The following is a 27,259-nucleotide window of genomic DNA, read 5'->3' on the forward strand; positions in this document are numbered from 1 at the left end:
TGACATAAAATTTAATATTTGAAGATTTTGTTTATTTTTACATTTTAGCATTTTTTTTTCGGTCTCTGGTTTGCATGCTAAAGGTTAAAAGTTGGTGGAAAATAGTATGGAATTTCAAATATCAAGCTTAAAATTTGAAAAAGTCGTATGGCATAATTAAATGATTTATTGACCTATCTGGACCGAAAAGCCTTTGCCTGAAACTATTTCTATTGGATTTTTTCAGACATACTTAAATAAATAACGTTCGGAGTTTGTTATCGAGATTCCGAGACGCGATTTTAAAAAAAAAACTTTAATGTTTCAATGCAATTATTCAAAATTTTGCTTAATTTTTCTTTGGAAAGTTGAAGAAATGTTCATTTTTGTACATTCAAATCGGATCAATTGTTGCTAAGATATCGGTAATTGAGTGCAATTCAGGTTCTAAGTTCCTATTTTTCTGTTTCTTGTTTCATTTTTTGGCTACATTTTGAAACTAGAAAGAAAAGTTTTTAAGACAAATTTATAGGAAATTTATTGCACTTTTCGAAAAAAAAATAGACTTGGGAAACCATCCCAAGTAACAATTTAAGTTTTAAAACGATCTAGAAGAGATTATTAAGAGTCGTTGGCCAAAAATGGTTATAAAACATTTTAGTCCTACATGCTGTATTAAACACGAGTTAAAGCTGAGTTAAGTGCAAAGTGGACTATTTTAGGAGGTTATGAAGATCAATTTTCAAGGATGTTTTAAAACGATATAATCTAGCAGATAAGTTTTAGCAATGTCTTCAAAGACTCTTGCTGAATTAAATAAATCTTGTGTAAATGATAAATGGTTTTGGAGTATCCTGGAAGACTTCTTAGCGACTGAAATAAATCAAGATATAAATGGAACAGCTCTTGAAGAAAACCAAACGTGCCTTAACTAGATCTTATTGAATTCAAAAATATTATCATCAAAACCATTCTGTCTTATAGTGTACCCTACTTGATAAACAAGTATTAGAAAATTATACAAGACAAAAATTTACAAGGAAAATGCTATATTGAAAAATAAAACATGCATAATTTAGAGAACATTTCCAAAAAGTTCATGCCATTAAAAAATGATCGAATAATTTTTCAAGATGCCTCGAAAAAATACTGCTCGCCTTGTTGAATCTTTAAATAACCTACAAGATTTTCATGCCAAAATACGTTTAATTTCTGATATCTCTCAAATATTCAACATGGCTGCGATTTTTTGCCCAATTTCTTGCCTCTCAATATGGCGAAAATCGTTAAACCATTCTTTTCTTGATTAAAACCATGTTAAATGTAATTATTCTAAGCATGCTCTTGGTGGGGACTTCTGAAGAACTGTAGGACTTGTGAAAGACTTGATATTGCTTTAACCAAGGCTAAATCACACGTTGCACTGGCCGTAGCGCATGCTTGTATCGAAGGTGGAAAATAGATCCGGGTAGTGAAAATTTCTGGACAAAAATTTCGACTGTGTAGCTAATTTTCAGGTTCACATTACTCGGACACTCAAACAACAGCAATCCTCTCCAGCTTTCTTCCGCAAAGGGGATTTAGATGAGTAGTTACCTGTTGTCTAAGAACTTTAATAATAATTGTTCCAAATTTGCATGCGCCCTTTTTGATTGTTGTAATTGTAATTGTAATTGTAATTGTAATTTTATTGAAACGATATCCTGTTAGTTTACACTGTATATCAGGGCAAGGAGGTTGTTGCTGTAGATTTGATCATAATTTTCTCTCTAAATAAATAAACACAATAATAGCTCTGTTTTTTATTCATATAACATTAACAATACTGCGGAAAAACATACTACATGACAAAACGTATTCCAAAGTGTCAATTATTTGGTTTGGCTTTATTTCGTCACATATTCTATATTTCACTTTATCATGAACATGATCATGGTTTTCGTCACTTTTTCTTTATTTCACATACACATTTACAACGTTTGTCATAGGTTTCATCCGCCACAGAAAAATAATCACAAATAACACTTTTTATTCTCTTATTAATCGATCACCTAACCTCTAAACTGCACTGAACAAACTGAGCGTAGCAATACATGCAACAAAATATTCATGGTTTTAATTAAGCCATTTCTAAAACTGAAGAGTTTTAATCTTATCTTCAGGAAGCCGTTGTGAATTTAAAACATTCTTGAACAAATCAACTTATTCTTGGACAAGAAAATGCCGTTTTGGAAGTTGAAATAGTTAATTTGAACGCTAGTCAAGTTAAAAATTAAAAAAAAAACACATTTGCTGCCTCGTTAGTTTTCATCCAATGATGGATTACGAATCAGCATAGACATTGCACAACACTAATTTTCTTCAATCTTCAGAAAAAATCACAAACTAGGGACGGCATGGTTCGACTGCTCCTTGAATAATTTTATCCGCAAACAAATCACTTTTCGCTTTAAATGGTTTTCACAGAGATAGCAACAATAATGGTAACGGAATTTTTATTTCATAATCTGTAAATTCACACAAAATGTCTCCTGCAACTGCGCTGCTGCTGCTGCTCCATGATTGAAATGTTGCTTTTGACAGCTAAAGTCCTACGGTTTTGGAACATGCAACTACTAGCACAATTGGTTTTAAGATGGTTTTATTTGAGTCACTAAAAGAATGCTTGAAAATCTTATTTAAACTAATAAATAAAACTGTTTCGACAGTCTTGAAAACCTACTAGAAAAGTTTTCAAGATATCTTGAAAGAAAAGCGAGGATAGAACTTGATAGGATAATTCAAAGTTGTTATGAAACTTGGTAACATTTTCCAAAGCTTTAATAAAACTTGTGAAGAGTATTAGGCAAATCGTTTGTTACTTGGGATGGGCACATTTCAAAAATTGTTAAATTTTAGCAAAATTCTGATTTTTGCAGAACACTTTTCCAATCAAATCTAAATTTTATATTTAAAAGTACGATAAATACATTTATTTGACAATTTTTCAATGATTTCAATTTTTTTTTTTTAATTTAAAAAATGATTTTGCGGAAGCCGCGTTATCCGTGAAAATTGCCCTCGGCCGTGAAACTTTACAATCGAAATTATAATCTGTGAAATTGGTCCGCATTTTATTGAAACATTGTTTTTAAACAATTTTAAACAATGAACTCATTTTGGAACTATTTTTTTTTTAATTTTGGATGTGATTAGTTTTGAAGATATTTTAAAAGATACTTTGTTTTAAAAAATCTCTTTAGCAAATTTCTAGCAAAAATAAATCCAAAATCGCAGTAAAAATCGTTAAATCTGCTATTAAAAGTTTTGTTTATAATTTTTATTGCCATGAATATTTTGTGTGAGGGGGAGATATTTTGTATCTTAAATAAATAACGTTCCTTAACAAATATTCTTTTAGATAATTCATTTTTGCGTTAATTTTCGACAAATTTTAGAGCTGACTCAAAGCATAGCTAAAAAGTTGTTTTTTATCTTGTTAATGGTGCACAGCAATGAAGGAAGTTGTTGTCTTATTATTCTAAAATTGTCAAACTTGCGGACCCAATTCCGCAACAACGCGATTGCAAAATTAGTCAAACTTTGTTGTAAATTATTTTGTGGACAGTACTTTAGGGGATGAATGAAAATCATATCGATAGTTCCCGTAGTTAAGAAGATACTATAATGTCTGTAGCAAAAATCTGGGTTCAAAAGCTCTGGTTGATGTGCACTGTTAAACTCCTTTTTTCAGATTCAGATCATATTTGACGCACAATGGCTTTTTTGGAAATAGAAAAGGCTTTTACAAAGTTTAAGACGCATAAAAAATGCAAAAAAATAGTTCCAATAATAAAGTTGCTCAATAGTTTTCTGGCATACTTTTTATTATTGTGCGAATAAAGTTTCGCTAAATTTCTAAATTTTATTTGGTTTATAAAATTGCTTAAATATTTTGTTTAATTGTGGCAACTAAGGTTTGTTATATACATTTTATATAGAATCCCCCCCTTCGACCTCGGTGAGGGTGAAGGGACATCAACTTTTAAAAAGTCATAAGAAAAATATAAAAAAAAAACAGCTGTAAGAAACAGGTTTGTTAAATATTCTTTGAAATCTATTATATGAACCTTCCATTTTTCAACACCTTCGAAGACTGAGCAAAAAAATTTACTTCAAAAAATGTTTGCAAGGGCATTTATTGAAAATTTGCCTTCAGCTGACCGCTAGTCGATGAGTGGCTTTCCTCTTAACAAGGACGAAGCGGCCAAAGAGGTTAAAAGGTTTACTTGTCATTTTGGTCCGCTTTCCGCGTAAATCTACAACATGTTTCACATAGATTCCGGTCGAAGCATTTATGCTGCTGCTGCTGCTGCTGCTCTGCACGATACCCATCGACAATTCATTATCGATCCTGCGCAGTAAAAATGGGCCAAAGCCGCCTCGCTCGCACTCTCCCGAAAAGCAAAAAGTAAGAATGAAAAAAAAAACTCTGCGAACTGCCACCCCTAAGTCACACTCCCACCGGGTGCCACAATCGCAGTGCAAACGTTGTTGCTACATGTAAAACACGTCATCGATTCACCACCACGACTGTGGCGAACATGTGTGCGGCTGCTCCACATGTGTGAGATATGCTGCTCTTGTATGCTTGTAATGCGCCGGGCAGACGGACTAGGGTGGTTCATTTATGATTTTATAGGAAAATTTTAAATTATGCATCTAATCAGATCAATACAAATAGTAAAAAAAGTCACTTGAAAGCAAAAAGTGCTGATTTCAACCCTTATTTTAGAATAAATTAGCTAAAATTATCACATCATGTTTAAGCTATTATTGCCTATTACAAAATCCAGAGTTTTTTTTTGAAAAGGTCCTATAAATTATTGTGTTTTATATGTTTATAAGACCAATTCAAAAAAAAAACTATAGAAAGGTTAAAAACTTTATAAAAATAACCACCCTAAGCAAACACATTCTTCATAGCTCACATGCGTCCTTGTAGAAAATCCGCCAATACTTGGTGAAAGAGCGTGAAGGACGCCAAATCAATTCTTTCAGCTTTCCACCAAATGTATTGATTTTGATTTTACTGATGAGCAAAATCTTTGTCGTAACATCAAATAAATTATTCAAACAAAACAAAATATGACCAAATAAACAATCATTCTAGGCAAAAAAATCATCATTAGCATTAGCAATACAAAATAAATCAGGCCTTACCTACAAAATTTAATCAACCGCCTACAAAACCTTTGTTAATTGTGAATTGTGTACAAACAACATATCAACAAAGGTGAATTCATTAAAATTTACTTGATAAAGTGAAAAATTAATATTCTTTCACTGAGCTTAATTTTGTATAATTTAATTTATCAATGAAAATAACAATAATAATAATTATTATTATGAGATAACTGTTTTTTACAGATCGACATCAATCAAGTTATTAGTAACTCGTCCCCTTGCAAAAGACATACACCCTTACCAAAAATCATGATTTTTTGAGTTCCAAATCCCACTTTTCATACGATTTTTTGAGTTCAGGTACTACTACCATAAAAATGGTTATATGGGTTGAACTGAAAAATTCGTATGAAAAGTGGGATTTGGAACTCAAAAAATCATGATTTTTGGTAAGGGTGTACTGATTCGCCTACTAAAATCAAATTGATTGTAAACATAATGTTGACAGTATCTCGTGAGCTCCCTCCCGAGTTTACACTCATGAAAACTGAGAGCCTGGAAAACCCGATCAGCATTCTCTCCCTCTCTCACTCTTTTTCATGAGCAAACGAAGCAGTCTCGGAACGGAAATTGCTTTATCGGTAAACACTTGTTGCTTTTATTGACTTTCAAATTGTGGGAAGAGGCCGGCGCGTGATAAGATGTACATAAAAACCACAAACACATGTTTGCGTCAACTTGTCCTAGGAACTCAAATCAAATCGTTGGTCACTCAACCCAAGGCACACTCGGCACGCAAAATACACTGGTTTTCGGCGTTTCGGACGTAATCCTCTTGGCAGAAGCATCCGCTGATGCAAATTGCTGGACAAATTCGTGGTTCCGTTGATCTGATCGTCTCGCACGTGTCCGGACAGACGGTTCCACACTGGAGGAACATCTCGTGGTGTTGACAGGGCACTGGTGAGGTTAGGATGAGGGTGGTTATTTGTTTTCACTAAAATAATATCAAAGTATCACCTGGCTCTAGTGGATTTGAAGCGGACAAGGTCAGACAACTAGCCAAAATAAGAAACAATACAACCGAGCGCATCTTCGATAGGCTGAAAACTGATTGAACTCATGGATGAAGCTGCCTTCCAAATTTATATGATATTCAATATCAATTATATAAGCCAAATTTGCATTCCATAGTGAATCACCTCTCTGATAAAGACAAAAACATTTCTTCTTTACAGATAAACAAATCAATCACGCTATCAAAAATAAACTCCCTGTGTTTATTACTGTATCAAAAGTGATAAGATTTGGTGAGCTTTAATGGCATGCGGGGAAGTAAATAAAAAAAAACTTTGATATTTTTTATTGGTAATGGTTTTATTTAATTTAATAATTTAACTCAGTCCATCGCTTCTAAAAATAAAATTCTCTTAAAATTTACGGAAAATTTTGATATTTTTGCCTTTCTCATCTTACTGAGTCCCTAAGTCTAAATCCCTAGTAAAAATTATGAAGTTTAGTAAAAGTACTTTAATAGTTATGCTTAAAAACGATCTATATTGAGCTATTGATGCAGTTTGGTTCAAAATCGTATCTCGCTTACTTTTTCAAAAGGTCCTATGTACATAGGAAACCCGTGGCGCATAGGTGATTTTGAAAAAGTAATCTAGGTATGATCTTTCAGAAAAGTCTAAAACATTCAAATCTTTATTCTAGAAATCAGGAGGAAATCCAGTGTTTTTTTTTTTCGTGAACTTACTTGTCTTGCGTTATTCTCAGCTTGTTGTTTTTGCATATGACATTTTTCAGATATTCTGATGAAAACGTTGTCTGGATCTATCATGTGAACTATCATTGGATAGGTTATCAAAAGAATGATTAGCCAGAAAGATTAAAAAAAAATAAAGAAGCCTAATTGTTTTAACATGTTAATAGGGAATATTATATTATTACGCTATTTTGACTGAATGTATTCACACATTTTCAAGCATGGAGGACGTTACGAATAAAAACGGAGTTACGCACGCCAGAAAGGTCAAAATCACTCGGTGCTACCAATATTACAAACAACGTACGACAGCTACATTTTTTTATAATGTTGGTACCACTACGCGATTTTGACGCGATTAAAGATCTGGATATGAATGTGAGGAAGGCACCAACCACATAAAACTGGATCACTGTCCATAATTGAAAATTCGGCTATTATGCCAAATCAACACGGAGAGACCGGCCGGGGCAAATCTAAGAAAATCTTGGTTAATTTAACTAAAAGTATGGGTTAATTTTTTACACAGCTTTTTTTCAACAATCGATTGTTGATTTTGTTAACCCGAAATTGCTGACCAACGATAATTAAAATTAACTAAAAAAATACTTGGAATTGCCATTTTTGTTGGTTAAATGGCCGAAAAAAAATTCTAGCAGTCGACTGCTAGAATATTTTTTTCAGAAAATTAACTAAAAATTTCTTGTTTTCAGCTGAAATATTGTGGAATATTCTGTTGAAGACTGGGTGGGAAATGTTTTTCAACTTTTTTTCAACAATTTTTTTTCGTTGTATCAACCGAAATATTTTTGCATGCAGCAAATTATTAGTATTTTTATAACAAAACATTTCTTAATTAGACATAATTTATGCAAGTGTTTATATATGTTTTCTTTAATTATCTAACGATATAGGCTGGGCCGAATTTCTAGCTATATTTTAACTATTGTCTTACTTGAATTCAGAAAAATATTCGTACATGTAGTCAATAACTAGCAGTTGTTAGCGATATTTTTATTGAATTTGCAGTAAATTTTGTAATAATGCCTCACAAATTAATGCTGAGTGTTTTTATTTTCGCATTTAATCTGCCTAAAAATTTAACGTTTTGTACTAATTTGTTTTTTTGCATGAAGTTGTTAAGTTACTGTTAAAAGCATCAAAACAAAACTTTTTTTTAACTGTTGTTATAAAACATGTAAAGTTTGATTAATGTTTTAAAAAATTACGTTGCATTAAACTAAAAATAATGAAAAGCATATTACAAATTTTGTTAAACATATTTAAAAAAGATGTTTAATTTAACATGAATTCCTGAAAAATAGAAATCGAGCAAAATTTTCACCAAGTTTTAAGCTTATATTTTTATTATGTTGTATAAAATTAAGTGTTGTATCCACTTACCATCACTGTGAAATCATCCGATAAGTCATCATCATCTACAATGGTCTCAGGTTTAGTTATTTTTCTTGTGGTTGGAAACAGAATTTTCACTAAAGTGAACCTTTTGCTGCAAATAGACATGTGAAATGTATTAGTAATTTAATACAATTCAATTCAATTAGTGTTTATTAGTAAATAATCAATTTACAATTTCGTGTTTCTTATAACCTAATAGAGTTTTGGAGTTCCTTTCATCTATGATTTGAACTATAATTCATTTTGATGTAATTGGATATTCTAACATTGGATTTGACATTAATTTAATACAAAATTCTTAATTTCGGCTATAAACTGAAAAAGGAACGTAAATAAATGAAATTATATTGAGGAAAGAAGAAATATCAATAATGCTACTTACCAAAGTTGCATTAATTTAACAATTACTTTTGGCAACAAACTTTCATTGCATTTGATTCAATTTATTCAACGTACTTTGATTCCTGAAAAAAATATTTTGAGTTTTACTTACCAGTTTATTGAGCAGTCGTATTTGCAACAAAACATTCAAGATAATAATTATCTTCTTTTATATATTTTATATATTTTTATTTTTTTTATATTTTACTTCATCTCTATTTTTATGTTGTTTATGTTGCTTACACATGGCATTTCTATGTATTTAATAATTGATGATTCTGGAAAAAAATAATGGTTCATTAAGATTTTATCCGTCGTAAGCACGAAGCTTTTTAATGATTCAGTTTTCTAATAAGAATCACATTAGATAAATTATTGTGCAAAAATAAACCCATACTTACTTGGATTAACCAACATTTTGTTAAATTTGCCCGAGCTGCTCTATCCGTGAAGAGTCGGTCCGCATTTCCCTTCTATTGCCCTCTCGTTCCATCAAACATTCTTCTAACATGTTCAACTCACTCGCATTGGAGGTCCTCATGGCAAATCGTCCTCTTGCTCTTCATAGTTTATCACCTGCAAAGAAATCATCAACAAACCTTCTCACCAATTCCACCTCCCCAGTTGCAACACTTTGATGTGCCACTTCAACATTAGCTAAATAGTGTAAGTTTCACCTTTCACATCCTCTCACTTCATAATTAACAACACAAACTCAACAAATCGACCGCTCTCGTTCGAATCCTGACTTCAAATGACAGACGTAAACAAACCCAAGTTCATCTTTTAAATATTCAACCAAATGTAAATTATATTCAACCAACAAAATTTTTAATTTTCCTAAAACCAAAGCTAACAGTCGAGCACGTTCATTCGAGTTCGGGAAATCTGTTAGCTTTTTGCCTCTAGCATTTTCAACAAACAGGTTATTAAATTAATACTAAATTTTAGTTATTCTAACGGAATATTGGCAGTAACAAGTACGTTTTTGTTAAAATTAACGAAAGTAAAATCAACAATTTTAATTGTTAAAATTTCTGGGCACGGTCTCTCCGTGAAGTATTCCGAGAAAAACGCGTTTTAGTGTTTGTCACAAAATCTCTGTCAAGGCAATTTTCCATAAGAGTGGCATATTAGCCGTTTGGTTTTTCGCATCGGCAGCCAAGTCTAAACACTATTTCAGTGAAATTCATGTTCCAGAAGATGCGTTGGAACATCCTCTACTACCTGGTGCTATTATCTCGTTTTTGCCAAAAGTGGATATTAGCCGTTTTTTCAATGGTGGGCAGATCAAGTAACGTGTTTGTCTTATATTTGTTAATTGAAAGACGCAGCCTTTGCTATTTAAAAAAAAGTAGGCAATCGCAGATTCTGTAAAAAAAAATCTAGTTTTCGCCATTTTCTCGTTCTTGCTGTGCATCCAGAACCCCAGATTTTATGTTGGAAAAAACATTTCCGACAAACAAGTAAAACATACACTCTAAATTTTTTTTGCTGAAATTCAGTAAAGCTTTACTGAATTTTCATCTACTGAAATTTCAGTAAACGATTCAGTAATTTAGATTTCACTGAATTCTCATTATGATTTACTAAAATTTCAGTAAAATTGTTGTCAAAACAACTGAAATTTCAGCAAAAGATTTCAATAATTTTCTTGTGGCAGTTTGACAGATCATTTGCTGAAGATTCAGCAATCATTGCTGATATTTCAACTATCAAAATATTATTTTGCTTGTCATTAAAATACTGTTGTTAATTCAATTATTTCATCAATCGCCCAAACCTAAAAAAAAAACAGGTGGTTAGTATCGAGGCATTTGCTAATAACATTTTTCTTACCTTTGTTTCTGAAGATCACAATACAAAATTTTAAAAACAACACATTTGAAAGAGGATTTTCTCTCAGCAGCATCCAAAGAATAAGTCAAAAATGACATTTCAGTTTGACAGATATGCAGTTACACTCAACCCCCGGTGGTTGGTCACTTTTTCGTTTGACACTTTTTTAGTTTGTACCCCGTTGGTTGGTCAAAGTCAAACTAAAAAGTGACGAACTGTCACTTTTTACACGGCGCTTACGCGTACTATCAAAACAAACGTTTGGTAGTATGTGTGAACTCCGTGTAAAAGGGGTGTCAAACTAAAAAGTGACCCCGTTCGTTTGACAAAAGTTGGTGTCAAACCATCGGGGTTTGAGTGTACTGATTTTTCAGTATTGTTTTCGTTTATTACCGAATTTCTGCAAATGTGATGGTTATTTATTTTACTGAAATGGCAACCCAAAATTTGCTGTGTAGGCCTCTATGATCCCGAATTCGTGTAGTAAATCCAAGTTACTCTTGTTACCGATCATAATATTTACCTTTTTGACAGTAGGGATGGCGTGGTTTTGCCGTGGGAAATTTAGAGCTTTATGACGTTTCGCGTACACACACTAGCGCACCATTTGATTGTGCTGTCCGAACAAAATTTAACCTCAATCTTTTTCAATACATGCGCACGTAGATTACTCTATAGAGTTATCTAAGCCCGAACTCACGCACACTAGCACCCCGTTTGTTTTGCTGGTGGGTACAAAATTTAACCTCAATCTTTTCCGTGTACGTACACGCAATACATGCGCACGTAGATAACTCTATCGAGAAATTAAAAGTGAGAGTGTGTGCAACATGGAGTTAAACTTTCTGTGAAGTTGCTGTGAAGGTTACCATGGCACTTTGAAAAGTTTAACTCCATGTTGCACGCACACACTCTCACATTTAATTGCTCGATAGATTGCCTCACCGCCACTACACTGAAAGAAAGTCACATAGCAATATCACATGTTTCACACGTGAATCTGCCCCATTCGACTTTACATGTGAATGTCATGCAATGTCCGTATATTTAAAAGGTCCGGCTGAAAACGTTTTGGATTAGTGTTAGTAAGCGAAAAAGTGTCAACATTCGCGAAGCCTCTCGTGATGACGTCATACCGTTCTCGGCACTGCAGGATGGTATACAAAATCAATGAAAAAAGAGCTTTTTATTGCAATTTATGCTTTTTTGGTTACTTTCACGCATGAAAAGATTAATTTGAACTATGTTGTGCATGAGTGGTGAAAGATTTTTTCGAGATTTTTATTTATTCCTGATATGAACACTTTTAAACGATACTTCAGAGGAAGTACACGAGCAGTGCATACCAATCCGCATCGACCATACCAATCGGCGTAAGATTTTCAGGAGTTGTTTGGACACATATAACTAGGGGACCATCCATAAACCACGTGGATACTTTAGGAGAGGCGGGGAGGGGGAGGGGGGTATGGTGATTGTCCACGCTTCATACAAAAAAGTTTTTTTTGTATGGAAAATTGTCCAAGAAGGGGGGGAGATTGAAGTTCTGTACGATCGGGGTTCCAAATGAATTTGGTCTTAAATACAAACCGAGAAGTACTTTTTATGAATCAAAACTAGTTGCCATCGATGATTACAAGATGAATGAAAACAAATTGAACTGAAGAGTAGTTTTAAGCTGTTTTAAGAATATATTTCTGTTACAGATAGTGTGCATGTGTTATGTACCTAACAGTATTTTGTTGTATTTTTGCTTACTTAAAAAAATCGTTGAGATCAACTTTTTGCCATTTGTTGTTCTTCGTAATTAGGCTGTATTAGCGGTTGCTGCTGTTGGGGAGTTTAAATGATATCATGAGTGTATCCCAACTCTGGCAGCGTGATTCCCTCGGCGACACGGATTTTAGATTTAGTCCCAACTAAACGAAATCAATTCCGGTGCTCCACTTGCAGACGGGCGTTCACTTTGATGAGTAGAAGTTGCCGTCTCAAAGGACCTCCACGATTCCGGCGTTTTCATATCTGACGTGTCTGCCCAACTTGACAGCGTATTCGTTTTTTTTTTCCCCTCGCGGGCCAGTTTTGGTGCAGGTGCAATTTCCACCAACTTCTGGTGCCGCCGCTCAACCGGGCCATCACGTTCGTACAAATGATCCACGTTGCCAGCTTTGTCATCCAGCAGTTGCAACTCAATATGCCTAGGTCGTTCGATGAACCTTCCAATAAGCATGGCACCATTACCGACGGAAGCCTTCGCCTCCGAACTCGCTCGCTCGAAGTTGTCCCCGACCTCTACCATTTTTCACACTTTCCTTTCCACGGCTACTTCCACTCAACGCTGCCTTGAAGATCACGGGAAATCCGTGCTTCTTGCAAAAAACCAACACTTCCACCTTGATGGTCACGGGACCGTCCGTATCCGGTACGATTAGAACGCCTGCTTCAATGGCAGCCTTACGGGCGGCCACTTTGTCTCCCATCTGCTGGACAACCTTAGGTGATGGACCGATATGACCCTTAACCGGGGTGCATGTCGTCGACGTCGTTCTCCTTGCACACCCGGATAATTTCTGGAATGTGTTGCAGACCTCGACCGGGGCTAGGCCCTTGCCATCGATGTACGACTCGTCGGCCTTCTGTCGGTGCATGTGCTGGCGATTCTGCTCGGAGTAGATGGCCACCGACGGCATGCCCAGCTCGTTACACACTAGGAAGACACGGTAGCGATTTCGCCGCGGTTCGCAGCCAGCACGGACCGGATGGGTTTCTACTCGGCCTGGTTTGGGAAAGGAATCAGGTAAGTGCCAACTTAAAGTCGTGGCCAGGCTGGCGATGGTCGCCTTTATCACGTCAAATAATTACCTGGTTCTCCGGTGGAGACTACTGCTGCATTTGCTGTTGGGGGCACTTGTAGTCCATCGTGAAGCATAACAACTTACTAATGTTGACGCTGCTGCTGCTGCTGATCGCTTCAGCAGTATCCCATCCGACGGACTGCTTCCGGCCACTGGCACCGGTTTTCCTTCATGTCCTTGGTACGGCCACTATCGGTTAGGTCCACGTTCTTAGTTCCGCAAGGAGACCGTCCTCTGTTCGTCAGTGCTGGTCGCAGTTTATGGCAATTCCGACAATATCTGGAATATCAAAACATTAATGTGGAAAAATATTGATGTAGACGTGTCATAGTTGTTGGCACTTACCTTTAACTTCAATTTTTTCAATAGGGGAAATATGCCCATTTTAATCACTCTAAGCCGTTCGACCAATTCTCATCACTTTTGCGTTTTCCGCTATTAAATCAACATTTTCAGATGTATCATCAATGGAGAGCTGTGAGTGAGCAATTATTTGAGCTATTTATCACTTTGGAACAGTCAAAAACACTTCATGAAAGCTGTAATTCATGATCAAAGTGCTGATAGGCCGATAATAGAAATAGGCTGAGAAAGGGTATAGTTCCCCTAATAAACCAAATTTTTAACGATTTTATGCGAGAAACTGAGATTTCTTGCAAAATCGTATGGCAAACCAAACCAAAACAAACGGTATGACGTCACACCGTTGAGTTGCTAACCATGCACGGAGAGAAAAATGCTGATTGAAGGAAAAACTAATTCAAAGTCGACAAAATATTTTTCCCTGCGTTCGTACACTAATACAAGCATGAAAACATAGCCATACCTTTTACAGATGGATTACATTGAATGTCATGTGCAAATCACTTAGAAATTTGTCATCGCCGGACGTTATAAATTCAAATGTAAAACACGTTAACCTCACGTGTCATCCCACATGATTATCGCATGAAATATTTGTGAGAAAGAAATGGATTGCACATTAAAATCAAATGATTTTGTTTTCATTTTCAAGTGAAGATTTTATGTTGCATATTTTTTCTATTCTTTATTTGTGATTGTAAAATAAAAATACGTTCAATAGCTTTTTGATTTTTGCCTTTATTTATGTAACATAAACAACACTTAACAAACACTTTTGCATGATTAACACTTAAACTCCCAAGCTCGAGAAAAGGGGGGAATTTGTATGGAAATTCTCCCCTTTTCTCGAGCTTGGGAGTTTAGGTGCTATTCAAAAACATCACTTTTTCGAGAGCGATTCTCACTTAAAAACAATGCACATTCTGGACGATCAGCGAAAGTTGACTTCTATGCCACACACCAGATCTCTCACACTTTCACACACCGGAACAAGCCTGGACGGGGGTCTCGAAAAGTTTCGCCGGAAGTTATCCTATCCGTGATTACCTGTAGAAATATTAGAAATTTTCTAGTATTAAATATTGTAAAGAATTCATTAGAAATTACTTAAATACCATATTATTAAAAATAATCCAGCAATATTTTATACATTAAAAACCACTTTTTTTGGGAAGAAATTGAAATTAGGAGCGAGAGCTCTAGCTCTGACTTTATGAAAGTTGCCATCTTGCTTTAGGATTAATTTTCGTCATCCATAGCTTTTGAAACTAACGTGAATTTCACTTGGACATCAAAGGACAAGTCGATTGGAGCAAATCAAAATGAAATTCATTTGAATCTCATGTGACTTACACTTCAAAACCAAAGGACAAGCCGATTGGGGCAAATCAAGGTGAAATTCATTTGAATATCACGTGAACACCATACCAAAAATGATTGAATGTTTGTGTGCCAATCATCAGCTGAAGCTAAATGAACTTCACATTCATTTGAAATGAAAAGCATGTGAGAGTCAAAGGAAAAGCATGTGAAGTTAACGTGTTGGTTTTTGGAGTAGCTCACGTGAAAAAACATTTGATTTTGCTATGTTGTTTTTTTTTCAGTGTACTGTCAAAAATGTAAATATTATGATCGGATTACTAGACGAAAAGACATGAAAAAAATTAAATAACAAATCACATTTATTTATTATATTTCGATTCATCGATATAATACTTGCTACCTTAAAAGAACAGTAAAAATCTGGAGATTTTTTTGAAAAGGTCCAATAAACCAAATTTCCAGTTTTTGCTTTTTGGGTGTTTTTGAAACAGCCTTGAGTCAGGGGTATTGAAAAACACCCAAAAAGCAAAACCTAAAAAATTGTTTTATTGGACCTTTTCAAAAAAAAAAAAAAAAACTCCAGAAATGTTCTATCTTGACAACTCAAAATTGTTCCCTACTCCGCACTCTGCTCTTCACTGCTCCCAACGGTGAAGATACCGATCGGTATCCGGCACTGTTTCGGCGAAACACACTTCCCATTGTGGTGCCGCACCAAACCGTCCCGGCAGAAGCACCCGGCCACACACTTGTCGATGCACGCGATCTCCAGGTTCGGGTTCAGCACGTTCCGGCAGGTCGGCGGGCAGGCACTTCCACACTCGCGGTACACCTCGTGGGGGCCACATTCCGGGCTGGACTCGCACTCGTACGGCGGAACGCACTTGCCGGCCGCATTCCGTACGTACCCGGCTCGACAGACGCAGCCGCTGATGCACACCGCCGGACACACCCGGGGCAGGGTCCGTCCGGAAATTGTTTCGCACGTGGCCGGACAGGCACTTCCACACTGGGAATACACCTCGTTGATGGCGCACTCTGTTTTTTTTTTTTTTGGGGTGGAGCGGGTGTTAGTGGTATGGAGGGAATGTTAGGGAGGGGGTATCCTTACTGGGTGTTGTGATGGGTTCTGGTGTAGAAACTCCCGGACATTCGGATGGTGCAACGCATTGACCACTTTGGTTGCGCACGAAGCCATTCTGGCAGACGCATCCGATTCGGCAAATAGTGGGACAAATTCTGTTGTCGGTTAGTCCCAGGATGGTGTCGCATGTGGTGGGGCAAGCCGTTCCACATTTGGAGAAAATCTCGTTTTTGCCACATACTATTTGAAAGAATGAAGTTATTACTGTGGCGAAAGAAGTGATTTATGAGCCTTACCTGGCGTGACTATCTCAATGGTTGGCGTCGAACCGGTAGGGTTCGGACATTCCGAGGGTGGAACACACAGACCGTCCTTATTCCTTACAAAACCATCTTTGCAGAAGCATCCGGGGACGCAAAGCAAGATGCAGGCTCGGTTTTCAACCAATCCGTTGAACGTATCGCACGTTTCTGGGCAAGCTGACCCACACTCGTTGTATAACTCATTGGGACCACATTCTGGGAGAGGGGCGAGTAAAAGACTAGAAGACGCAATGGCGTCCGAATTCGGACACTGGGACGGCAGCACGCACTGGCCCTTGTCGTTCCGTACGAACCCTTCCTGACAGATGCAGCCAATAACGCAGTTCCTGGTGCATGGTCGGGGCTTTGGATCGTCAAGGTTTGCACAAGTATCCGGACACGCAGTTCCACATTCGGAAAACACTTCGTTTGGAGCGCATTCTGCAAGAATTTAAGCATTTTTGACTATTTCTAGTACTTCATCTTTGAGGTAGTGTGGACCAACCTGGCATAATGAAAGAAGATTCTTCTGGCAAATCTGGACATTCAGACGGCAATACGCAACGACCATCGTGATTCCGTACGAAGCCATCCTGACAAGCACATCCAATGACACATTGAAAAGTGCAAATCCTGGTCGCATTAGGCTCCCGTATTGTATCGCATGTTTCCGGACAAGCAGTTCCGCAGGTTTTGAAGATCTCATTTGGTGGACAAACTAAAATACAATTAAAGTTAAAGCGCGAAAATCAAGCTATCGTCAGCCAACGGCTTACCCGGTTCAGGTACAGAACACTCGGACGCTGGAACGCACTTGCCATCCTGGTTCCTAACGAATCCCTCTTTGCAGAAGCACCCTTCGACACATATTTTGATGCAAGGTTTACGAGGAGCCACACCCAGCAAGATGTCACAGGTCTCCGGACAGGCAGATCCACATCTGTTGAACTCTTCGTTACAACCGCATTCTGACAGACGATTCGAGATTATTCTCAAAAAGTTCACAAAAAACAACACAAATACCCACTTGAAGATTCCTCGGAAGACTCGTGCCGTGGACACTCCTCCGGCAGTACGCACTCCCCGTCCGCATTCCTCACGTAGCCCTCCCGACAAGTGCATCCGATGACGCAATTCTTCGTGCAAATCTTCCGCTCGGATCCACCTTTCGCAATCGAATCGCACGTCTCCGGACAGGCACTTCCACACTCGGAAAACACCTCGTTCGGCCGGTGACACCTAATCCCAGACTCTTCCTCCGAAGAATCCCCCGGCCGGTGCCCGTCCCGTCCGCACCGGTCCGGTGGAATGCACTTGCCGTCGCGATTGCGCACGAAGCCCTCCCGGCAGACGCAACCCCGCACGCAGATATCCGGACAAACCCGGTTCGCATTCCGCTCCAGGATGGAGTTACAGGTGGCCGGACACGAGCTGCCACACTCGGTGAACACCTCGTGGCGAGGGCAGCATGCTGGAAGAATCGTAAACGTTCAGCTCGATGTGAGTTTGGAACCACCTTTAGTCACTCTAGTTACGTGGCTTGGTCGGAGGAGGAATGGCCAAGATTGGGGCAAGCGTGCCGAAAAGCAGCAGACCGGCCGCGATCAGTCTCATTGTGTGGTGGAAACTTGGCTTAAGGGTGGACAGAGCTGTGGTTTAAATACACCTCATTTTTTCAGCTATTATCTGTTGATAGCAAAACGTGCACAGTGGAAGAACGTGTTTGGTGGGTGATCTGCATAGCTTGGGACAAGCAAATTGTGAACATACTTGGGATGCTGCAGTTACGAGCAGGTGTTGTAGAACTTGTAAGAGGGGCATGCATTAATTTGAAAGAATCATTAGCTCGTCTTTTTTTTACTGTGAACAGACACGGACCACTGCGACACCTGCGTATCTATTGTATTATGATCTGTTCTCAGGTTTTCTGTTTTGCCTGCCGAACGATCGTCTTCCGTAGCGCTATTGTTTGAGCGAGACAGTTTGTGACAAATTATTCGAGCAGTTGCCCCCTCTTATTCCCCAAACCAATCCCCCAATGCCATGCACCACGAGCACGAGAGACCGATCCGAGGACGTGGAGATGAGCGAGATTGAGGGGAAATCTCGTTTATTTTTGACCCATCTAGAGATCGTTACCGATCATATAGCCCAATCTCCAGCTCGAATTTTTGCCTGAGAGCATGTGACCGAGTCGAAAGTAGCATTTGAAGCTCTTCTTTGTGTATTGTTGCAGAGTTCTTCAGTCGCCAACAGATCGTCTAATAGATTGGAAGGGATAGCTTTTGGGGAGGCTTGGGACTTGACAAATCAATTCCCGCAGCAGCCGAAATCTCCTCTCGACCGCCAACTACCCCTTTTGCCTCGTCAGATGGGTTTCAAACCATCGACCTTCCGCTCTCAAAGCGAAACCCGTACCCGTACTAGACCACGGGAGCTCGTCCATACAAGTCGCCATAGAATTTTGGCAGCTGTCCCTACGAAAAAACTAACTTAATCCACCTATGTGGTTGATGCCTTCCTCACTTTTTACCAAAAATGGGTATATGAGTGGTTTCATCATTTTTTTTAGATCCAGAAAAAAAGAACACAATGTATAACTTATGTAGTCATAACTCGAGACAGGGTTGCCAGATCTTCAATGTTTTGGACTCTTTGGAAAGGCCTTTCAGTTACCTAACCAACGATGGGTCGGATGATGGATCCGGTCATAGTTTACATACATTTAAGTGAGATCCGGCTTCAAAAATGTACAGGAATACCACTTAAGTGGTCATAACTCGAGACAGGGTTGCCAGATCTTCAATGTTTTGGACTCATTGGAAAGGCCTTTCAATTACCTAACCAACGATGGGTCGGATGATGGATCCGGGCATAGTTAACATACATTTAAGTGAAATCCGGCTTCAAAAAAGTACATAAATATCACTTAAGTGGTCATAACTCGAGACAGGGTTGCCAGATCTTCAATGTCTTGGACTCATTGGAAAGGCCTTTCAATTACCTAATCAACGATGGGTCGGATGATGGATCCGGACATCGTTTACATGCATATAATTGAGATCCGGGTATTTGTGAAAACACATTTTTATGCATAACTTTTGAACTACTTATCGAAACTTCAAACAATTCAATAGCGATGTAAACCAAGTCGAATGCAACTGGTTCGATCAAAATCGGTTCAGCCAGTGCTGAGAAAACTCAGTGAGAATTTTGGTCACATGCATACATACACACACACATACACACACACACAGACATTTGTTCAGTTTTCGATTCTGAGTAGATATGTATACATGAAGGTGGGTCTAGGAGCTTTTAATAGAAAGTTCATTTTTAGAGCAGGATTATACACCCAAAATTCAGAGTCGAGATAATCGTTCTCTCAATATTTATTGAGGGCTCAGTGCCAAAATCGATAGAATAATGGTACCAACTCACACCATCATAACAAATGAGTTCATTCGTTAGTTGAATCAATAAATCTCCAACAAGTGTCATACATCGACTTCTGACTTCTCCTTGGTCACCAAGCTGTGGTGGCCGAGGCAGCTAAGTCATTGGATTGGTTTGTCAAAGGTCTCTGGTTCGATTCCCGTAGTCGACACTTTTGGTTTTTTGTTTGACGGATGAACTTTTTTTGCAAATGAACCTCGAGAGAATAGTTCTATCGCCCATCTCGAGCTGTGTTCTCTGCGTCCACTATTCTCTCGACTCGAGACCATCATTCTCTCGGACTAGCGCTGCCAGTTTTGGCTGCCAGTTCAGTTTTTTACCTCAGTGAGGAAGGCAACACTATTGAAATGTTCAAAAATCTGTATCTTAAGAAGATATTTTTTGATCGTTTTGGTGTCTTCGGCAAAGTTAGGGGAAAGTGGAGAGACTTAATCGCCGGAGACACTTGATCCCTAGCCTGTAACTCGTCAGCATGCTCATAAAAAAATTAGCAGTGTTCTAGAAAGTTGTGAAACATTTATCTAAAAAGTGCTCTGAATAGCGAAAGGTGGCGAAAGCTACAATATAACAAATGAAAGTTGCTAAGTAACTGAGGTGAAAATTCACCGGTTATGATTGAACACTAAATATTGGCAAAGAAAATCTGAATAAATATCTAAAAATAATTAAAATTAAAATAATCTAAAAATTGTTACAAAAAAACTCAAAGAGATCTTTTTTCTTCGTTTTGATATGTATAGAAAATAATTAAAATTTATTCAAAAAAATATTTGTTTATACATGAATTGTTTGATAAACTTATCAACTACTACAAAACCTTTACGCATTTGACGTTAAATTATCGTCATACTGTTTTTACAATCAATTGAATAAAAAAGTGCAACTAGAGAGAATTGATCCCTGCAATTTTACAGTCACTGGAATCAGTCTCAAGCTTAATGAATTGGTTTGGTTTTTTGTACATGCTTTCCTTTTAGATGACTTACTGCAGTTTTGAACATTTGAACATGCCGGTTTAAAATATACCATTTAAACCTATTTGGCCAAAATAACAGGTGTTTATTCTTCCCATTCCTTATCGGTCTGATAGCCGAGCGGGCTAAGGCTCCAGTCCACTCTGTGAGTGCTAGGTTTGAAACGCGTCAATTGCAACTTTTTTCAACTAGCGAAACCGCGCTGCAGTTTTTCAATTTCTGATGAATTCTAAGTTAGTTTTTGTTTTCGACTCTTCTCAATGGCCAAGAAATGTGGTCACAAGGTTCTCTACGATTCTGAAATGGGTCATTGGAAGCAGCGCGAAGGCTGTCACCACCGAATACCCGGGACTGGGATAAGCTGTATCGGCATAACTGAAGTCTGATACAAACTAGACTTTACCATAATTTCGCTGCCGGTCACACACATATATCGTTGTAACATAATCAAAATTGTCATTACAACATAATAATTGATTTCAAAATCTTTTATTTCATCTCCTCCAGTCCGACACCTTCGAGCATCACGAGCGTCCCGGTAAAAGCTCCCCGTCCAGCCGGCATCCGTCGCCGGGTCGAGCCGCTACCGGCGGGGGCAGTCCACCAAAACGTTCCAAAAAGCAAACGTCCGCCAAACACGGCCGGGGAAGCTCGGCAGCCGCCACGGCAGACAACGACAAATCCGGTGACCATGCTGCTGCTGCACCGCCAATGGCCACTCCGGACAAGGTGAAGTAACATTGACACCTCTGCTAGCTGACTATTTTTAAGTTTATTGATTTTAAATCACCGCTTTGACGTGTTCAGGCGATTATTGAGTATTATTCAAGTTTCTTCGTTTGTTATGAAGAGGACATGACTCAATTGGGTTCGGTAATTTACACGCGAAATTATATCATTCTCTGTTGTAATTTTATTTTTAGATCGTGACACCCCTACCCGGCTTCCAGCAGGCGTTCGGCTCGACGGAAATTGGCAAATTTTCCGAAGCATTCTTCAACAGCAGTCCCGGTCCGACCGCCTCGGACATGTTGGGTCATCAACATCCGGACGGGGCAGGCCACCACAACCATCACCACCACCACCACCATCATCACCCGCACCATCAGCTGATGATGGACTCGCTGGCGGCGGCCACCGGCGGTGAATCCGACGTGGAAACCCTCAGTCCCCAGCCGTGGGAACCGACCGGTCCCGGGGATCCGTTCCACGAACCTGGTGGTAGCTCGACGTACAACCTGCAGATCGGAACCAGCTTCCATCCGTCGTACTACGAATCGTCGTCGGCGGCGTACACGGCGACGGACCACGCGGCCGATTCGCCGCTGGGGAACTACTTCAGCGAGATGACCTGCGCTGACCAGTACGTGACTTAGGGTTGGAGGGGTGTTCTTTGGAGATCATAATGAACCGTGCAACTTTACATTTAAAAAGAACCATCGAAACACGCTGCTGCCGCTGATGGTCACATGTTCTTTCTGCTGTTTTTTTCTGTTTAATATTTTTTGTAAATTGGAAGTTTGATAAAAGTCTACTAATTTTAATGGTTTTGAATCTAATGCCATCTAGTTGCAAAAGCCAAAAGTACACAGAAACCAACTGTCAAACGCAATGTCAAAAAGCGATGGTGAATTCGTAAATGTTGTGGTGAGTTTCCAGTCTTTCGAATTTATCCTAAACATGTTTACCTGAGATGTTATTTCATTTATATATATTTTATCCATTATTTGACTATTTTTTCGTTATACGTACAGAGCGAATTCGCTCATTGGAATGAAACTCCACTAAACCACATCTTCAAACAATGGAGTTGAAATGTCATCTTGACATCTGATTTTAACGTTTGAGTGCGTTTATCTTGGAATGCTTCGAATTAGCGAATCCGCTCTGTATTTAAATTCCAATAGATCAAAATTGATGTTAAAAATACATGGATTGAAAATCTCTAATACTACAGTAGTTGTTCGGTATCTGGGCTGAGAACGTAGCCCAGTCACCGAATGTTGCTCGTTAACTGGGCAGAACGGAAAATAACGAGGGAACCACCGATGCATAATATTTTCCAGATGAAATATAAAAATAAAAGTTACTCTAATTTATTTACTATGCTTACTTTTGATATTTCTTTAATTGTAACTTGAAATTAAACAAAAGTTTGAAAAAAGTTTTTTTATTTATTAAATATGATTTTTACATCCATTAACCCCTCGGTCATTTTGGTTTGTTTTGGTTTTTTGACGGTTGCTTGCTTTTAAGGCTACGGCCCAGTTATCGAGCGCCCAATTAAAAAGCAGCCCAGTTAAACAACGCCCAGTTACCGAACAACTTGTGTATTTTCATTTCATAATCTAAAACCCTATACAACGTTTTTTTTGTGTGAAAATTATGGCTCAGCGGCAGCTCGAAACGATACCGCCAAAAATTAGTCACCTGTAAAAAAAACTATGCACTCTCGACATTTCAACGCAAACAGAAAAAAAACACATTTTCAAACTTTGCTGTGTATTTTATATTTAAAAGAAACAACCATACTAACACATATACATAACATTTCTGTGCTCTAAGCAACCGTCTGAGTGAAAAGTACGCCAAAGTTATAGTAAAATGTAGTTAATTAGTGTTTAGTGTTTAATGAAACAGATACAAAAATCTTTCAACGATACTCTCGGATTGGGAAACAACCAGACAAAACTTCAAAACTCACTTTGTAACAAACTTGATACGTTTTTTCCCATAACTGCAAAAATGGCAGTAATTTTCAAAACAAACATTGTCGTTTGAAGTTCCAACCAAAAACACAAACACAAACAAACCATCAAAATACTCCCCCAGAATCCCGGCGTCTGTTTACCTTAATTACTAGTCAGTTGGGTAAGCGGACTTTCTGTAAATAATCCAACCCAGAGCCAATTAACTCATTAATCGATTGCGTCACCCCCTTTTGTCCCGAGGGGCTAGAGAGCAGAAAAAAACAATAATATTGCATAATGTATAATCATAAGTGTTGTTGTTGATTTAGTGTGAACCAGGCGAAGGTAAAAAAACAGAGAGAAGAAACATTAATTCATAAAAATCAATAAGTGTAGCGCAAAAACCGATACAAAGCAAACTAGTGCAACGGATTTTACGATGAATTTAAATTTACTGAACAGGATCAATCGACGTTAAAGAATTTTTAAATATTATTAAATGTGCCTTAACAAGAAAACACGAATGAAAAAAAAATACAAAGAGCAGCAGAAGATTGATAGCGAAAAAAGAAGCCAGAATGGCAAAGAAAGTGATTTAAGAAAAATCAGTTTTTAATTTTATATTCATACAAAATAAGAAGTAAAACAAACAAATGTGGCTACTCAGAAAAGACAGATTTGTTTTCAAACAAAACAGCCTTCCGTTCCGTAAACAAAGATTCTTCCTAAGTTGAATGAGTAACCAGTAACAAGAAAGTAGCACATTTTTAGTAATTTTTAAGCAAAATTCAGCACACGATACGTCGATACCAGTCTAAATATACCAAAGTTTGTATACATAAGTGATTTTGGAACGTTTTAAACATAAACTAGATGAAGAAGAAAATGAGAAGAGAAAAATTTAACGGTTTCCGGTATTTAACAAACAAAACAAAATTTGTATTCTAGGGGTCATAATTTGTACGAAATAACATTTAAAGTAATCAAAATTTTTTAATAACACAATTGTTCATGAAATCTCCTGAAACATAAATCAAGCAAAATTGTATATTTGTGGGAAAGGTAATTAAGGATTAACGATAAACATCCAACCAACGTTTATATTGAATTATATTAAAAAAATATTTTTGAAAATGATTGTGAAATTTGTAAATTAGCAAAGAAGTCTAAAGTATATTTTTGGTAGCCGAAGGAAAATCAGCGTTTAACGGATAAAATGCGAAACATAAAACAAACAGTTAATTCTCACTCATGTTAAAGAAAAACAAAATCTCACCTAACGCTCCCAATGAACCTTCCCGTTTTCTGAAAGCTTAACCTAAATAACATTTTTCAAAATACTCCGATAGTTGTATAAAAAAAACCTGCTCCCAGAAACAAACGAGTTGCATTTTACTCTTAAACAAAAAGAAACATAAAATAAAATGGACGCTAAACGTAAACACTAACCTAAACAACACGTGAAACAACATAACTCACACCCTAAACATAAACCAATAGAACGGAAATGCTATAGAACACGTTGACGTTGCCGGCGCGGGGGCATGTGGATAAACCAAAACTTAAAGTTCAAACCAATCTCTCTATAAGAAGTCTAGTCAAATAGTAACATAATATTCAATCAAAACTAGTCAAATACAGAGTTAAATTGCAGATTGAAAAGTATCGATGGCGTTTGTTTTATTTTTTGAAGATTTGTTCCTTTCAAATATTCAATATGCAATTCATAGTCCTTCTATTCCGAGTTACAGTGAAAATAAAGAGGCGAACAGGAAAATTCACTTACCGTTGGACTGGAGACTGTTGCGCAGGTTTCTCATCGCACAAAGTTGTGTAGTTTGTTGTTAGCGTGTACATCAGCCTGTGTCGCAAAAAGCTTTGACAAGGTTCACAATACTCCACTTGCATTGTTACCACTGAGGTTCCACTACACATTCCGATGCAGCAGCGTGTGATGCCACTGCAGACACCGCAAACAGCGAGGTTTGTCTCGGCAGCTGGAGGCGTTGTGTCGCTGACTGAAACAGTTGACGCACAGCTTCATCTGCTGGACAAAGTCCTCGCGTTCCGCAAGCCGCAGAAAGAAAAAGTCGCTGCACCGACACAGCGTATGCTTTCCACCGCAAAAGTAGCAGGGTGGCAGTGGCACCGCAACTTGCTTCTCGATGTGCTGATTCGCTGAAGCAGAGTTCTGTTTGGGTTGTAAAACTGGCGTCCGAAACGCGCTCGACCTTCTGGTCCTGGGACGTTGCCGTGACTTTTGCGGCTTATTTTCCGGACACTGAAATGTGATATCTGGGTTAGTCTTATCTGTTGCTGAGTCGGACAATCGGTCCACCTTGACTGGAGCTCTCGGTTGGTGAGCTTTAGCTTCCGAAGCATTCTGGACTACCATCGGACGTTGCTGGTTCACCGCGAACGTAATGACTTTCTTCTTCATCTCGGGAGATCCCGCTTGCACCGACACTGCTTCCACTGATAGCTCTGAACGCTTAGGACCGGCGACTGGAGAAATATTGACTTCCGGAATTGTCTTCACCACTGAAGTTTGCCGATCCGGCAACGTTGCACCAGCAGCGGGCAGATTCCGTTCCGGCAACATTGCATCAGCTCCGATCGGTCGAACTGCTGGCATGACGAACGGATTTATTTCCACTTGCGTCTGTGAGGCCGTCAGGAACGGATTTGTCTGCTGATCCACCGCAAACGTAACGACTTTCTTCTCCCTCTCGGAAGATCCCGCTTGCAGCGATGTCCCTGAATTCTTAGGATCAGCGACCGCAGTAGTATTGTCTGCTGGAACTGGCTTCAACGCTGACGTGCGCCTATCCGGCGACATTGCCCCAGCAGCGGGCAGATACAGTTCCGGTAACGTCGCACCATCTCCAATTGCAGGAACTGCTAGCCTGCCGAACGGATTTGTTTCCACTTGCAACCGTGAGTCTGCCAGGAACGGATTTGTCTGTTGATCCGCCGTAAACGTAACGACTTTCTTCTTCCTCTTGGGGGCATCGGTTACCGTCTCCAGAAACGGGTTGGTCTGCACACGCAGAATCGCTGCTGTTCCGCCTTCCAACAATGTTGCTCTCAGCTTGCCAAGTTCCACTCGTAGCAGCGGAACCACTTCCCGAAACAGCTCCGCTGTCCGGCGGAGATCCGCCAGGTCAGCGGTTGTCAGCTCGCGGGATAGGTTGATCTGCCGCTTGGTCTGCACCGCCACTAACAGCTTCTTCAAGTGGCGGTCTGCAGCCGACCGTATCGGGAATCCGACCATTGTTTTCTTCCACAACTGACGGGAGAAAAAAAACACGTGTGCTTGGCGCGCGAAACCGACTGCTTTGATTGATTGTTTGACAGAACGCGGGACGCGAGCTTCGACAAAACCCAGTCATGAAAAATGTTGACAGAAGGCGGTTGGATTCGGGCGGAAATCGGGCACAAGTTTGACACGATTATTTTCCAGAGAAAAACAACAATTATTAATGCGGGGATTGTTATTACGAGAAAATTAATTTAAATGAAACTACTTTCGGCTGCGAAAGCACTCCGACGACCGAACACACCGATTTTTACGATCCCTCAAGTATCCTCGCTTGCAGAAACACCCGGGTGTGCACATTTTTCTTGGATGATGATCGCCAGAAAGGCACAGCAAAGTTC

The 27,259-nt window shown here is 38.6% G+C and overlaps 5 protein-coding genes across 8 annotated transcripts in view; 1 reads left to right on the forward strand and 4 right to left on the reverse strand.

Moving 5' to 3' along the window:
- Nucleotides 1–23,152, forward strand: part of LOC119768748 (keratin, type I cytoskeletal 9-like) — an 81,875-nt gene extending 58,723 nt beyond the window's left edge. For all 3 annotated transcript variants that reach the window (XM_038259707.1, XM_038259706.1, XM_038259708.1), the window contains 2 exons: nt 21,417–21,638; nt 21,833–23,152. In XM_038259707.1, coding sequence (XP_038115635.1) covers nt 21,417–21,638; nt 21,833–22,285 — 675 coding nt within the window. In that variant the 3' untranslated portion in view covers nt 22,286–23,152. The remainder of the gene's footprint in view (nt 1–21,416; nt 21,639–21,832) is intronic.
- LOC6050305 (venom peptide SjAPI-2) lies at nt 5,776–6,283 on the reverse strand. The gene is made up of 2 exons (XM_001866901.2): nt 6,166–6,283; nt 5,776–6,105 (listed from the first exon to the last, which is right to left on the reverse strand). Exons 1-2 carry the CDS (start codon nt 6,236–6,238, stop codon nt 5,918–5,920), a joined length of 261 nt encoding a protein of 86 aa, XP_001866936.2. The 5' UTR covers nt 6,239–6,283; the 3' UTR covers nt 5,776–5,917.
- On the reverse strand, nt 12,274–13,730 carry LOC6042954 (pyruvate carboxylase 1). Its single transcript, XM_038259716.1, has 3 exons — nt 13,492–13,730; nt 13,415–13,447; nt 12,274–13,328 (listed from the first exon to the last, which is right to left on the reverse strand). Exon 3 carries the CDS (start codon nt 13,240–13,242, stop codon nt 12,790–12,792), a length of 453 nt encoding a protein of 150 aa, XP_038115644.1. The 5' UTR covers nt 13,243–13,328; nt 13,415–13,447; nt 13,492–13,730; the 3' UTR covers nt 12,274–12,789.
- Nucleotides 15,664–25,427, reverse strand: LOC6050306 (zonadhesin). Of its 2 annotated transcripts, none has more exons than XM_038259705.1 (7): nt 25,386–25,427; nt 17,507–17,950; nt 17,256–17,447; nt 16,985–17,197; nt 16,474–16,920; nt 16,205–16,417; nt 15,664–16,131 (listed from the first exon to the last, which is right to left on the reverse strand). In XM_038259705.1, the coding sequence occupies exons 1-7, from the start codon at nt 25,417–25,419 to the stop codon at nt 15,710–15,712; spliced, it is 1,965 nt and encodes a 654-aa protein (XP_038115633.1). In that variant the 5' UTR covers nt 25,420–25,427; the 3' UTR covers nt 15,664–15,709. The 2 variants fall into 2 exon arrangements, with proteins under 2 accessions (XP_038115633.1, XP_038115632.1); XM_038259704.1 differs by lacking the exon at nt 25,386–25,427 and adding an exon at nt 18,015–18,122.
- Nucleotides 25,240–26,923, reverse strand: LOC119768750. The gene is made up of 2 exons (XM_038259713.1): nt 25,938–26,923; nt 25,240–25,880 (listed from the first exon to the last, which is right to left on the reverse strand). Exons 1-2 carry the CDS (start codon nt 26,871–26,873, stop codon nt 25,527–25,529), a joined length of 1,290 nt encoding a protein of 429 aa, XP_038115641.1. The 5' UTR covers nt 26,874–26,923; the 3' UTR covers nt 25,240–25,526.
- Nucleotides 26,924–27,259: the final 336 nt, after the last annotated feature.

The sequence above is a fragment of the Culex quinquefasciatus genome, chromosome 3, assembly GCF_015732765.1.
Source record: "Culex quinquefasciatus strain JHB chromosome 3, VPISU_Cqui_1.0_pri_paternal, whole genome shotgun sequence".
Classification (NCBI taxonomy): Eukaryota; Metazoa; Arthropoda; class Insecta; order Diptera; family Culicidae; genus Culex; species Culex quinquefasciatus.

Bases quoted from the DNA above. Each gene is read 5' to 3' on its own strand.
- LOC6050305 (XM_001866901.2), bottom strand. From the start codon at position 6,238: ATGCGCTCGGTTGTATTGTTTCTTATTTTGGCTAGTTGTCTGACCTTG. The intron at 6,106-6,165 runs GTGATACTTTGA...TAACCTCACCAG, and splicing joins TTCAAATCCACTAGAGCCAG to TGCCCTGTCAACACCACGAG.
- LOC6042954 (XM_038259716.1), bottom strand. From the start codon at position 13,242: ATGCCGTCGGTGGCCATCTACTCCGAGCAGAATCGCCAGCACATGCAC.
- LOC119768750 (XM_038259713.1), bottom strand. From the start codon at position 26,873: ATGGTCGGATTCCCGATACGGTCGGCTGCAGACCGCCACTTGAAGAAG. The intron at 25,881-25,937 runs GTGGACCGATTG...ATCACATTTCAG, and splicing joins AACCGAGAGCTCCAGTCAAG to TGTCCGGAAAATAAGCCGCA.
- LOC6050306 (XM_038259704.1), bottom strand. From the start codon at position 18,093: ATGAGACTGATCGCGGCCGGTCTGCTGCTTTTCGGCACGCTTGCCCCA. The intron at 16,921-16,984 runs GTTGGTCCACAC...AAATTCTTGCAG, and splicing joins ATCTTCTTTCATTATGCCAG to AATGCGCTCCAAACGAAGTG. The intron at 16,132-16,204 runs GTAAGGATACCC...AAAAAAAAACAG, and splicing joins AGAACCCATCACAACACCCA to AGTGCGCCATCAACGAGGTG.